Raw genomic sequence first — 15,228 nt, forward strand, 5'->3', positions numbered from 1 at the left:
CAATGCTCAAATTAAGTTTTGAATTAGTAAAACCTGACACTGATATGTAACTTTTTCACAGATACACACTGAAGGATTTGAATACACATATATGGAGATTCTCCATGGAACTTTATTATCTACAGTGTTACTTACTGTGGCATTAGAATTCTTTAAAGAGAAGAAAGAGGAAATCATATTCTTAGATAGCAAGAGTCAAAAGGATGGAGATAAAGGCATTCATATATTTAAATATTTTCTAATCCGCTGAACCATGATTGCCGCTTTCCTTCCATAGAGGGGACAGCTTGGAGGAATTATTCTCTCTTTTCGTATCTTGCTTATTTTGGTAGAATTTGTTTAGAGAAATTCACTGGGATGCAAGTAACGGCTTTCATGGCCACTAATCCAGGATCTAAGACAAGTAAACAAAGCATAATCAGAACTATAAAAGAATACATAAAACATCTAAGATAAGTATGTGGGGATAGCACTAGCCAGCTTTGTTGAACTTTCCTGTTCCACTATTCAAGGGGGTATCTGTGTTGTTTGGTTGGGGACTAACCCTCCATTTCCAGATGCTGACGTGCACTTCATGGCTGAGGAAATTATACTAGAATGTAAGCTTTTGTTATGTTTGAATCTATCTTGAGCCAAACGGGTTTCTTGGCAACTGCATGTTTCATTGTAGCTTCCCTTGCTAGGAAGTTACCTGACACTTTCAATGAAGCCAAGTTCATCACTTTCAGCTTGTTGGTCTTCTGCTGTGTTTGATTATCTTTTGTACCAACCTAGTTGTGGCTATGGAGATATTTTCGATCTTAGCTTCTAGTGCTGGTTTGCTGGGCTACAAATGTTTCAACAAATGTTACATTATTGTGTTGAGACCCAATTTGAACAATTGGGAACATCTAATGACAAAAAGAAAGTTATGATTTTAACTATGTCTTTTGTGATGCCAAAGTGCCCAAGAAGGAAGTAATAGTCAATAGGTGGTACCCCTACTGTGGATGAGTGAAAGGACATGGCCAAGATGATGCCCAGTGGAAGGGAGTAGTTTGAAGCCTATGAAGAGCCAAGGATTCTCCACCTGTCATGTTAAGAAGACTTTTTTCTCCCCAAAGAATATTTGGAGCTGACTATCTGAAGGTCCCTATGGTCACAGGACAGAACACCCATTCCCATCATCCATCTCCTGAGAAATAACAAGTGTAAGGAGCTTGACTTCCTTGCTCATAAGAATATTTTTTATTTATTTATTAAATTTTATTAAATTTAATATACCTCCAAGTCTCCAGTGCTGGTAGACTGAAGAAGCAGCTGGGAGTTCCAGTCAGAGGAACAAGGACTTCTGTATCTATTTTCTTGAAAAGATATGAAATGCAACAATTCGCCTATCAATCTCATTTAATAAGAAATCAGTCTATAACTTTCTGATCCTTTTCTTTTCTAAGATTCACAATTATAAAATTAAGCTTTGTTAAGCATTGGTGTATAACTGAGAAAGGGTAATGTTAAAAGTGACACCTCTGTTTCATTTTTAGGCAGAATGTGATGAGACAGCAGTGTTGCTGACCTCTTCAGATGAAATAAATTCTGCCTAGTTTCAGCTAGACATCTCTGAGGTCTTCACCAGGAGGCATTTATGAAATATTACCCCCTATTTTGGGAGGCAAAGCAAGAATGAGGAACAGCAGAAGTGCCACCAATAAAGACCTAAGTTTTGCTGAACCAATGCAGAGAGTGGTATACCCTACCTCAAAACAAATAAATAATGAAATTCAGGTCTCATTCTTTCACTCAGTTTTCTGGGATACAAAACTTGGAACTTCCATTAGCATAAAACATAGGAACAAACAAACAAACAGGAAGGAGACATGAAATCCTTGAGAAAAACAACAACTACTTAAAATATTAAAAAGAGTAGGCACTGAAAACTTCAGCAAAGATCTTCACCAACTCTGGGCGGTTGTTAAGGACGATGTGGAACTGACCTCCCTCAGAAGAGTCTCTTAGAGGCTTCCATTGCCAGTTTTGGAATGACTGGTAATGTCCTCTTACTGGATGATGTATTTTTTTTTTCTTTCTTTCATCACTGGCACACTGGCATTAGATAGGAGGCAAAGGTCGGCAAGGACAGTCTTCATCCCTGACAGGCTTTAGTTGCTTCAGGATTGTGCCTTCTTGGCAATATTTATGTAATTTAGTTACAATTAGTTCATTAGAAAATGCCACTGAAACAGGCCAGCACATGAACATAGATTGCATCCAGACTAGCATGGTAACATTTATTGGCTGGCTGATTATATCAGTGCCTGAAAATCCTTCATATGGCAGAGGAGTTCTAGATCTTCCATCCACAACCCTTTTGTACCATCCCACACATCCTTTAAAAATGAGAGGACTGATGCCAGGAGAAAATGCAAGCCTTTTATTAGGCATATTGAGGTTAAGGAATGAAGTAAGCGTTAGAGGGAATATATACATATATATATATATACATGCATGCATATATATGCATATATATATATATATATATATATATATATATGCATGCATATATATGCATATATATATATATGCATATATATATATGCATGCATATATATGCATATATATATATATATATATATATATATATGCATGCATATATATATATATGCATGCATGCATGCATGCATGACAGACAGAACAAAAGCAGAACAAAAGATAGGCAGACAGACAGACAGAGACAGACAGAACAAAATAGAACTCAGAACACAAAGGCACAGACCAAATCAAACCATCATGAAATAATTCACTATTTCATTAGGTTATTTCAAGTACATTGATATTTTTCACTGACAGAAACATTTTTTGAAACTTTTAATGTGTAAATTGCAGTTTAATTTTCCACTTTTTCTGACTTAGCATTCAACATTTACTTTAACTACCAGTTTTGTCTCATAATGGAATTGCAGAATTCATCTCCTGTTACGGCCTACGTTGAAAGGTATTATTTAAAGTCATTGAATTTTTGTCCAATATTGGAAACCTTATTTTCTTCGGGTTCAGTTTCAAGGCTTTTTCCTAATACAGAGAAGTGAATATGGAAAATATTAGACTCTAAATATAACCGTATATAAAAATAACTGTAACAATTTCAGCCATGAAAATATGGTATTGTGGAGTCCCTGGTGCTCTCTGAGCTTCGTTTCTTGCTTGCAGACCTTTCATTACCCAACTAGGTAACATCGTCAGCACTCACAAACATGCTCAGAGAGCACCAGGTAATCCACAGTTCAACCGTGAGCTACATATATTCTCTTCTACTGAAATATGGTACTGTCAGATAACCCAAAATTAAAGGTTGCAGATAAATCTTTGGGGGGATTAGCAAATTGGTTTTTACATTTGTACTACCTTAGTTCTGATGAAACTTCTTCATATTTTTCAGGATGTTTAGAGCAGTTTCAGAAGCTGTCAAGGACAGCCGCTTTATATTTGGGGAGTCACATTATTTCCTCCACAGTTAGGGCTAGGGTTATGCTGAGGGCAATCAGCAGAGGTGAGCCTGATGAAAGAAGAGTCTGCTTTTACAATTTCAAAAGAGGAGCTTGGTGTGTGCTCCTTAAGGGTTCTAAAGAACCTCTTGTGAATAGCTCTATAAAAAATTGCTACATTGTAAAGTATAGGAAAGGGTATCACAGGATAAAGTCATCACTTTTTTCTCTTCATTAGGTGTTCCCTATTATTCAAGTCAGGCCTCAAGACAATTATATAACATTTGGGAAGAAAGATGCAGCCCAGCAAACCGCCACTAGAGGCCAAGATGGAGAATATCTCCACTGCCACCGTGTATTTCCCCTTGGTGCTCAAGTAGGTTGGAACAAAGGAGAGCCAAACACAGCAGAAGACCAACATGCTGAATGTGATGAACTTGGATTCATTGAAAGTCTCAGGTAATTTCCTGGCCAGGAAAGCAACCACGAAGCTAATAATGGCCAAGAAGCCCAAATAGCTTAGGACGCTGTAGAACATAGTTGCAGAGCCTTGATTACACTGCAGGACAATTTCTTCAACTGCTGAATCCATGTCAGTATCTGGGAAGGGGGGAGAGGTTGTCAGCCATGTCATGCAAATCCCTATCTGAATAAGAGAGCAGGAAATGACCATGGAGTTGGAGAATCTCTTTCCCACAAACATTCTCATCCTGGATCCTGGCTTGGTGGCCATGAAAGCCAGAACCACGGTGATCGTTTTTGCCAACACTGAAGAAACAGACATTGTAAAGATCACCCCAAAAGTAGTTTGTTGCAGGAGACACACCACCTTCTCAGGATGACCAATGAACAGGAATGCAGAAAGGAAGCAGAGAGGGAGGGAGATGAGAAGAATGTAAGTGAGGTCTCGGTTATTGGCAATGATGATAGGAGTGTTGTGGTTCTTGACAAATATTCCAAGCACCATGACTGAGACCAAAGAAAAGAAAAGAACAAAGAAGGCTGAACTGATCCCCAAAGGTTCTTCATAAGACAAAAAGGTGAGAGTTTTAGGGATACAGAAATCCTGATTCTTGCTTGGATAGGTTCCGTATGGACACAAGTAACAATCGTTTGTATCTGAAAAAGAACATGCTGGCTTGATTTGAAGACCATCTCAAGAACATAAAGTAAAGTACATCTCAGTAGTATTCTTTAGATATTTTAAGAGTACTTAGAACATTTTTATTCCCACTTCATTAAATACTACAATATTAGTCTGTACATTTCAACTATGCTCTATAATACTTTACACAATGTTTAATGATGATGTTGCATTTTAATTACAATACTTTAATATGTAAAGGCTCTTGTAATTACATAATTAGAATTCTAATTCTAATTCTTTATATAATTATATAATTCTCCATATAACCTATGGAAAATTATTTGAACTAGGTAGGAGAATAATAGTCACCTGCTTTGTCTTCAGCAAGCCCTAATACTACAGGATCTCAATCCCATTCAAAATATTGGGCAAAATACTGGGCAAAAGGAGCCTTCAAGGGAACAAGGCTGCATTTGGAAGCTGCTATCAGTGGGCAAGATAATTGCAAACAGAATATTTCTTACCCTCCTTCTCTGAAATCTTCCCATCTGGGCAGGGGATGCAGTCATAGCAGCAAAAGGGCTCCCCTTCCTTCATTTTCTTCCTGGAACCAGGCCAGCAACTCCCAGCACATACTGAAACAGGCTGGGACTGAAGCAGAAATGAAATGAAAAGAGAAGAGAAGAGAAGAGAAGAGAAGAGAAGAGAAGAGAAGAGAAGAGAAGAGAAGAGAAGAAGAGAAGAACCGTTGGAATCTAGAGTGCAATGATCCTGGAGATCACATCAGTCTGAATTAGGATAATAATTAGCATGTTATTAAATTTGTATGCTGCCTGACTCAACAGCTCACAAAAACCAAACAAAGGAATTACAATGAGATCAATATGCCTTTAATTTAGAAAGTTGTTTAAATGCTATTCTACTTATTTAGGTACTGGTCTACTACCACAGTATTGTCTATAGAGAGATGCATCAGATTTCCAGCACTCCCAAATGTAGACAATTGCTACTGTGACAATCCATTGTGTTCCACCTTACAGCTATCTTTAAAGAGGAACTACAACATGAAGTTGTTTCATTGACCATTTTCAGATGCATAAAAATGTGTGTTTTTTTAACCTACAGCAAGTTGACAATATACCCATTGTTATTATGAGAAAAGCAGAAGCAGCAGCCAAATAACTGTAGATGGGTCACATGATCAATCCTTTATCAGGAAGTCACATGACTGCTTTTTCATTTTCCTGCTAGCTCCAAGATGGCAACTCTTCAGTGTATCCTGAAACAGGCTGGGGCCAAATGCAGAATCAAAAAAGAGCAATTGGAATCTAGAGTGTAATGAGCTGGCAGATTCTGGGAAGTATTTCTAGTATGAGAGATTTTAAGAAGCATTCAATTAGTAAGTTATGCTGGCTTCAAGTTATATTGATACTCCTTCACTGCCTTACAGAGATAGGCATCAGATTTCCAGCACTATCATATACATAAAATTGTTTAGTTCCACTTTGCAGCTATTTTTAAACATGACCTGGAGCAGATGTTCATGAAGTTGCTACACTGGCCATATTCAGTTGCCTTAAAAATGATTTCTTAATCTACACAACAATTGCATACAAGGTACAAAACCTCATTGGTTTCACAATAAACCAACCGGCATCATGAGAAAAGGAGAAATAATGGTCAGGGAATTCTGCATTTCTTTCTGGTTCTTGGCTGTTTTCTCAAAAAATTGGTGCTCCATCAGTTCTATTAAACTTCTCAGAGAGATATTTGGCAATTACTGGCATCACACGCTATGGTTTTCAGGTTTTCACCTTGTGGTCTGCCACAGCACTTCACGTCAATTTTACCAATTCCTCATGTTTTGCTACTTTGTTTCTTCACTGCAATCAATGCCCACCCTGTTTCTCCTATGCATACTTTCTTTTAGAGTGACACGGGGATCTGAGAAATGGCAGCTTGTCATTCTTTCAATCGTTGAGGCACCACTTTGGTGAAGTGTTCTGGTGCTATATCTTGATTCATTGCTACTAGACCGGTTTTATAATATTGAAAGATTTTCCTGATTCTTTCCATGTACAGAGGTCATAGCAGTGTATCATTATCTAGGAGCTAATAAGTTTTTCTTCCCTGTCAAATTGTCCTGGAACAGTAGTTGTTTTTCCTGAAATCTTTTTTCAGTCTTTTATTTCCTTATGTCTTATCTTGGTACATATTGCATCTGATCCTAGACACATAACTTTAATAATCCTAACCACGGTTTTTTCCAGATAGTTTGGATAATAGTTTTGGTATTGGTTGATGTGGTTTGGCTTTTTGTAGACACTAGTGATAGAATGCTATTATTATGATTTGATGAAGATAGCCTCATCAAGAGCACTGGGCAGGGTTCTGCTCAATGAATGAATGAATGAATGAATGAATGAATGAATGACAGGTTTACAGGGATCACTAATCAATGCAATATACAGTTTACAACTACAATTATAAATCCAAAATAAAAATGCAGGAGGTGTTCCTATATTACGAAAGTAAGTAAATGACAAAGTATATGCGAATAGTCAGGCAATAAGAAAACTCATTAAGGAAAATTGACTTAAAGTAGTTATGGGTAAAGTAGTTTACAGCCAGTGTGGTGTAGTGGTTAAGGCATCAAGCTAGAAACTAGGAGACTGTGAGTTCTGGTCCTGCCTTGGACATGAAGTCAGCTGGGTGACCTTGGGCTAGTCACTTTCTCTCAGCTCTAGGAAGTAGACAATGGCAAATCACTTCCAAAATCAAAAACTGCAGGGACTTATCCAGGCAGTCCCCAGGAGTCAAGACTGACTGAAAGGAATACACACACACACACACACACACACACACCCCGTGTGTGTGTATGTATGTATGCATATATATATATATATATATATATATATATATATATATGTGTGTGTGTGTGTGTGTGTGTGTCTGTGTGTCTGTGTGTCTGTGTGTCTGTGTCTGTGTCTGTGTCTGTGTCTGTGTCTGTGTGTATTCCAAAAGCTGAGTGTCTAATCTAATAACTCCTATTCCTGTGAAATGTCTAAATTAATACCACACATGTACACTAAAATTCTATTTTAATATACCACTATTCAAATATATAACTACAATTTTAAAATTCTGAAACATGAAGATTGAATATCTGCCATCAAGTCAAGTGTAAAGCTTTAGTGACCATATAGATAGATATTTTTCCATGATGATCTGCCCTAATTTGGTCCTTCAGGCCTTCCAATGGTACACCCATCACCACCGTAACTGAGTCCATCTAGCTTGCTGTTGGTTATCTTCTTCTTCTCTTTCCTTCCACCTTTCCCAACATTAGAACCTTAATTAATGAGACACTTTATCAAATCCTTTGTCTATGTTACAAGTCAGTGCCACTTAAAGGCTTCCATGAATATCATCCTATCCTAACCCATTCAATTCCTTCCTATTCCGTTATCATATGTCATATCGTATATACTTCCTAAAATATTTTACCTATCAAGATGTTATTCAACAGCTAATTTTTGGATCCTTCTTTACAAGTACATATTTTACATAAATATCTGGTGCATTCAGAATGGCTGGCATCAAGCGGATCAGCAACATTCTGCAATCATCTGTGAAGAGGTGGCAGTGCCAAAGAACATGGGCGAATGTTTCTAATGATCCATCACCATGAGGTAAGAGTTTTTAACTATGGGAGATCTTGTATCTATCTTATATCTACCTGAAGGGTTGCTGATGGGAGAATATCAAAGTGAAGAAGAGTGAACATTTTCTGAAACTTTGAGAAAGTGAGATATTTAAAATGTTGGGCTGCTTGGGGGACATGTGCCAAGTGACTAGCTACAACACTTGGAGAAATTCTGCATTGAGCTACCTACCTATGCATGTCAATTAGTCTCCATTTCAGGATACCTTTTATGTGATCATATCTCATACCCAAAGACTTCTGAGTGAAAAGACCATGTTGCACCACATTTTGCTGCATCCCAATTTCCTGGGTGCATGAAAGGAATTAACCAGTATCAGTAGGGCCAAGCTTTGAGGTAGGAAAGTCAAGTTTGCAGACATTAAACAAGCTCTTACATTAAATAATCAAGTATGTGAGGGCCTGTCTCCAGGTAGAATACCGCATCTGATATACAGCATTCTCCTTTTAGGCATTTCTTAGATCTGGATTGGATAGACTCAAACTGGGATGGGGTGCTTGTTTCAGCCTTCTGTGGCATATAAGAAGTGAGCCATCCAATCCCCATTTGAATTAACATCCATCCCAAGGTAGTTAAAACAGGCATCCTTGTTCAATTCCTGCCTAACAATTTAGTTCAGAAATTGGGGTGTTTTTGAGAACACCATAAGCTTGGTATGGTTGAAATTCAGTGGTAAGTGTGGATCCAAAAAGAACCTTTTGTGTGTGTGTGTGTTACTGAAAATGGCCAAAGAAACAGATTCAAATAAGATTAACCAAATCACTCTGTTCATTCATTCTATAATTTATATATTAAAATTTGAAGAAATCCAAATATGACAGCCCCACTATTATGCAATACAAAATTTAAAAAGCAAAAGTTCAGCTATTGGGCTTTTCTTTTAAATAATTACTGTGATCTTAATGATGAATTATGGCAAGTCAACATGAACAATACAGTTGGAATTTATGTCTGTAGAAAAGCAAGTTCTAATATTGTTTTTTAAAAGAACATGAAATGTTTTCTTCCATCATATTAAATAATGAATTCATAAGAAGCACAGCTATTGTAGGCATTATTGGTTGCATTAAATGACATGTTTTTATCTCATCAGGCCTGAATTATTCATTTTATGCATCTGGCCAAAAAAGTTATGAACTGAAAAGTAGATTTGGTACAAATTCTTAGAAGCAGGATCCCACCTGGTTGAACCAGCTGTGCCAGGTTATGACATTTTCAATTATGGTGAATATTTGGTCTGAAGAACCTGCAGGGTTAACCCTCCCAACTTTAACTCTCATGAAGGACTGGTTAGAAGAAACAATCCAATTCAATACATCATATCCAGCTAGTAACTCTCCATTGTAGTCAATAGAAACCTGATCCCCGGCACTATTATTAAATGAGAGACCTTTCAAGAGGCGGTGCAACTAGATGGAAAAGAAAAGATAAAAGGTTAGAAGGTGCAGTTCAATTTTGGGGGGAAAATCTAAGAAGAATATGGTGTAGTGGAAATCATGGCTGATCAAAATACAGAAACTTGTGTCCTTTCTAGGGGAGGGAAAGAAGATCAAAATTAATTCCTATCACTGATATTTAATGATAGAGATATAGGGCTCATTTTCATTTATACAGATAATGTTCTTCTTCAAGATGATGTTGAGTCCATTACCTGCCATGCATCTTGATTTTGAAGCTTCAATCTCCCTTTATTTGCCACTGATCTCTGTACAAATCTGGATGAAATCATGGCATGTAATGCATGGGCTACTGCGTAGACAGAATTATAAATACTGTAGCTGTGACCAGTCATCCTCTTTTCAAAAAAGGTTACAGGAAGATTTTCTAGTTTCTCTTCTCCTGTGCAGATATCTCCAGTTACCTCACCTACATTTGAAGTTTTAAATACACAGGCAAAGGACTGCTGCCAGTAGTCCTTGATAAATCCATCTTCTGTCATGGAAGGATTTCTACTTTCAATAAATGATTGGAAACCTGGTGGGTCATTGGCATGAACAGTGAAGGACAGAGCACCATTGATTATTTCAGTATCCCAGTCTCTTTGATATACATGTGAGTTGAGCTCTACCTGTGCTGTAAATATCCACACTTTACCTTTGACCATATTAGTTATGTTTCCTTTTTTTGTTAAATATGGTAACCATCTCAGCCTCACCGTGGTATCAGATTCTCCATAAAATATCAGAACGTTAGCACTGCTATCCATAATTTTGTCATGTATTTGTGCACCATGGTTGAACAAGTCATAAATTTCATTGACTGAAGTTAATTCTGCAATTCTCTCTATAAATGAAAAGCAGATACTGTGCTGGGAAAATATTGGAACAATCATGTCTATAAACCTTTCTCCATTATCATTAGCCATCACAAATACCCCGATCCATGTCCACCTGAAATGGAGAAGCAAAGATAGAATCCCTTCATATTGAAGCTTTTCCTTAGGGTTCATCTGGAAGAAGGAGAGGCCTGGAGTTTTATAATTCATGACTGGACTAGAGCCATAGACGAGCTGAATAAGGATTGAGAGCAAAGGGAGGAGATGGAGAGAGTCACATTTAATTGTTATTTTCAAGTTTTTAAAATCACGTTATCCATTCATGCAGCAAATCAAAAATGATTTGATTTGATATTGCCATCTTCCTTTATTCTTTTTTCTTTGCATTGTGGCATTACTTGTGCTTTTATTGTTTACAATGTGTATGGTTTATATTGTATTTTTTCTACATAAGCTGCCAAGAATAATTTTGATTGTGGTGGTATAGAAATACATTTAATCAATCAATAAAATCATTGTTATGTATTTCTTTTCTGCAGGAGCTGTAAGGGGTGTATACTGCATTTTCTTCCTCATTCACCTTTTCTGTAACCTCTTCTTTATCTAATTTGGCATCCCATCTCTGTTCCTATGAAAATATTTCCATGCCATTCCATGTCAGAATGCATATTTTCAATCACAATAGTATAATACTTTGTTTTATTGGGTTAACATTCTCTAGCTTGTCATTGTCCTTCTTAAAAAAAATAAAATGGAGTAAGAGGGTTTTGACACTGAAGAAGCACACAAGCTACAATGTTATTTAGAAGAATCCCAATTTCTGTCTCTAATGTTCAAAATGAAATCAAGAAGTTCTAAAAAGCTAGGCATGCTCTGAATCGGATGTACTTTACCTGTGGGATCTTATAGATATCCAAGAAATTTGCAATGTCAATGGAAGTTTTGGAGTCGAGTCCCCCAATCACTGCAGTCAGATGATTCTGGCTGCCACAGATGTAGTTGGGAACAAATGTCTTCAGGTTGTAAATCAGTAACATTGTGGCATGGTATGTTTTCTGTGCGCTGAAGTGACTGTCATAGATGTGGAAGCCAAGAGTGACATTGGATAAGATCTGAGGGTTTTTATTGATCTCCTTGACTGTGAATGCCAGGGCCACAATATTTTGGTAATATTTTGGCACCAATCTGCAATGGAAGATAGATTCAATGTCAGATAAATATTTAAAGGATTTTTTTTAAAGAAAAGAAGTACCAATTTTGCATCTCATTATTACAAGCCTCAGAATATTTATTTTTATTAGTATATGTTAGTATATGAAACTAATGCAGTTCTTTGTTGTTAAAGGTTTTCACAGAGCAGTTACTTCATACTCGCCTCCATTGTTACTTCATACAATATAATATATGGAAAACTTAGAAAATGGTATTTTGTACATGTCCACTTATTTATGCAATCTCCCAACTTTACTACAAATCAATGGGTCACACATACTCTTGTATTTTTGTAATCCATTTTATGATTCTATGATGAAAAGTAGTAAATACTACTATAAATCAATAACTGGTATTTACATCAGTTAAAATATAAACCAGTGCCACTGGTCACTGGATTCATCTATGTGATATATCAGCCAAAGGAGAAGAAAATCATGAGAGAGAAGGTATGAGATTTATAGAGAAGAGGATACTTGTTCATGTTGGCCAGATGTGTCCGGATATCACATAAATTTTTTTAATGAAATACTTTTGTATGGTATGTTTATTTCTGATAACTTTCCCTTAATATTCCATGTAATACCTCTCATTAGAAATAAAAATTCTGGTTGAAGAAAAAAAAGGCCTTAATAATTTTTCTGGGCAGCCCTTTAATAGTTGGATATTAATTCAATTATCTTCAAATTACGCTAATAGAACAAGGTCTAAGATCACTTAATCTTCTAAGAAAACATATAAAGCTAAACATAAACTACACACATGAGGTCTTCAAGTAACGGCGGTGGTGGGACTTTGCTGAACCTTATGGTGGTATGCAGGAAAGCTGCTAGAGTAGCTATGCCGCCCACTATGAGGTCACCCGACTGATGGTAGCTATGATGTGGATCACGAGGACTTTGAATTTTACATTTCACTTTATGAGGCTTAGCAATTTGGGGAGAAGATAGTGGTAGCAACAAAATGATGAAAGTAACCATTCTTAGAGGAAAGCCAAACCTTTCTCTGACATCCAGCTTCTTCTTGTTTCTTTGATGAAAGTGAAATTAGTGTTCTGTTGATAAAAACTTCCTTTGAAAAAAGGAAGAACCTACTATTAATCACCCTGGGCAATCCCTATCTGTTTTCAAACTATTTTCCTAACTGAAAATAATTATTTTACTTAATCTTTATATATGTATGTATAACCTTTTCACTTTGTGCTTGGAGACTGAAATTGTGTAGGACTTTGAACCAACATAAACTAACTGGCACCCTTTAAAATAAAGAAGTATGTAATTATCAATAGAAATCCTTGTAGAATTGAAGAAAAAAACATGTTTTGACATACAGTGATGAGAGAGAGATAGGAGAGAGAGAAAGAAAGAAAGAAAGAAAGAAAGAAAGAAAGAAAGAAAGAAAGAAAGAAAGAAAGAAAGAAAGAAAGAAAGAAAGAAAGAAAGAAAGAAAGAAAGAAAGAAAGAAAGAAAGAAAAAGCTTTTAAACATCCTCCTTCCACAACCTGCTGCCATATATGTTTGGGCTCCAACTCTTAGGTATGCATCCCAACATGTGTCACCAGCATGGTGCTCAGAAAAGTCTGCTTCTCTGCCTGATGGTGAAAGTTGTAATGTCCCATTTCACTCCCTGAGTCTGTGTTCATTGGAGAGGCAGAACTTCCTTTTGTGGGCCTAATGTGATTCCCACATGGGCACAGCAGCAAAACTCCCAGGCCCATATTGCTTAGCCCAAACTCCTTCATAGATTCCTCAGATGGAAGCAGGTGGATTTAGGCTTGATCTGTCTTATGATTGGCCTGGTTTCATAACAGATCCAACAATCCTTTTCTCCAATGTTCATATGACAGCTTCATTCATCTTTGAATGAGTTGAGCATTCTCTGTTTAATGCTTCCCATATTTTACAGGTCAGTGAGAACTTGCAAATGGAGCTTTATTTATTACTTACTAATCTGAAAGGCTTCTGTTTCCCATCTGCCCCACAGAATTGTAGGCAGCTGATAATATGGATAAAACATCTGTCTGTCTGTCTGTCTGTCTGTCTGTCTCTGTCTCTCTCTCTCTGGGATGGTTTAAAAACGAAGCTTGAAATCCTAAAGAACACATTCAAATATTTAAAATGTTAAACTGTAGCTGTTGAAAAACATCTTCACCAACTTTTGGATACCTGTTAATGAGGGTAGATGTTAATGCTTATGCTGAATTCTCAGTTAGTCAAATCTTAGGAATTAATGGGATGTATTATTCTTTCACTTCTTCTATTATAGCTAAACCACCAGGTTTAGGTCACAACAAACCTTCCTTTTTTAAAAATTAAGGATTCCCACAACATAAAATTATTTTACCTTTTTTTCCTTAAAATTTCAGCATAAAATTTACACATACTGTACATTGTAACTATCTCTGTCTACCTCTATCTCTATCTATCTATCATCTACTGTATATCTCTCATATTTCTGTCTCTGCCTTCCTTGCGCATTTTCTTTTCAGGATATGTTTGAGAAGTGTATGCTGATTCCAGAGGTATGAAAGAGTGGTGTTTAGTGCAATTCCATGTTATTTTCTTTTGAATTTTCTCATCTGATTTTTTAAAAAGTACATTGGTACATCTCTTGTGCTGGAGTGTTACACTTAAAATTCTTCAAACAGACTCCTACCTTCTCATTTCAATAGGCTAATATTGTAGTCCTTCCTAAGCCTTGCAGAAGTCCTATTATCCATTCCAAAGATAAATCTATAAATATCTACAACCTTTGCTTGTAGATTATTGCTTGTGAATATTGTGCCTCCAGTCCTTTGAGAGGGCTCTCTAAGGTCTGATACAAGTAGATTCTTAAGTGGTGTAATTTTGATTCAAAATAGACAGAACAGATCAGGAACTTACTTTCTTAATCTAATGTTATTAATGCATGAGCTTGGAAGCCATTCTGTTATTCTATCCACTGGAGTAAATCAGAGTTGATGTCATTGGGTCTCAGTAATCATATCAATATGTTTAGAGAATGGGGTTTTATGTAGCGCTCTGATTCATTTTTTTCTTCATCTCAAGATTCCTAGGAAACTTCCTCAGATTTATTTCCTATTTTAACCCAAATGAAAGAACATCTAGTCTGAATTCCCTTCAGCTTTTAGGGCATGTTAAATTTGGAAAAGATTTATTTCAAGTCTGACTGATACAGTATGTCAGCAGGTTTTTCTCTTTATATTCCTTTACATATTTTTCAAGTAAATTTAGCTTCTATTGATTTTTCCTTTAGGTAGAAGCATTCTTGGAGATTTTCACTACAAAAATTACAGTTATCTATTGGAAAATTTAACTGTGAATTTAATTTAATAATATATTTTAGATGCATTATTAGCCATTTCTTTTAGCTTTGTTCTGGTTTGATGAAGGAGATCAAAAGTCTATTAAAAGGCTATTATTTAGCCTTACTGAAATTCTGGCAAATATTGTGATTTCTTGCTTTGTG

The 15,228-nt window shown here is 36.4% G+C and overlaps 2 protein-coding genes across 2 annotated transcripts; both read right to left on the bottom strand.

Annotated features, from left to right (window-relative positions):
* Window positions 1–3,678: 3,678 nt before the first annotated feature.
* Window positions 3,679–5,145, bottom strand: LOC148215727 (vomeronasal type-2 receptor 26-like). The gene is made up of 2 exons (XM_088142422.1): window positions 5,073–5,145; window positions 3,679–4,580 (listed from the first exon to the last, which is right to left on the bottom strand). Exons 1-2 carry the CDS (start codon window positions 5,143–5,145, stop codon window positions 3,679–3,681), a joined length of 975 nt encoding a protein of 324 aa, XP_087998548.1.
* A 4,291-nt stretch (window positions 5,146–9,436) lies between these two features.
* LOC112541825 (vomeronasal type-2 receptor 26-like) lies at window positions 9,437–12,244 on the bottom strand. The gene is made up of 4 exons (XM_088142423.1): window positions 12,237–12,244; window positions 11,442–11,733; window positions 9,925–10,782; window positions 9,437–9,682 (listed from the first exon to the last, which is right to left on the bottom strand). The coding sequence occupies exons 1-4, from the start codon at window positions 12,242–12,244 to the stop codon at window positions 9,437–9,439; spliced, it is 1,404 nt and encodes a 467-aa protein (XP_087998549.1).
* Window positions 12,245–15,228: the final 2,984 nt, after the last annotated feature.

The sequence above is a fragment of the Python bivittatus genome, unplaced genomic scaffold (genome assembly GCF_059951505.1).
Source record: "Python bivittatus isolate LINGU-HERP-01145 unplaced genomic scaffold, Pbiv_v1 ctg000440_np1212, whole genome shotgun sequence".
NCBI lineage: Eukaryota > Metazoa > Chordata > Lepidosauria > Squamata > Pythonidae > Python > Python bivittatus.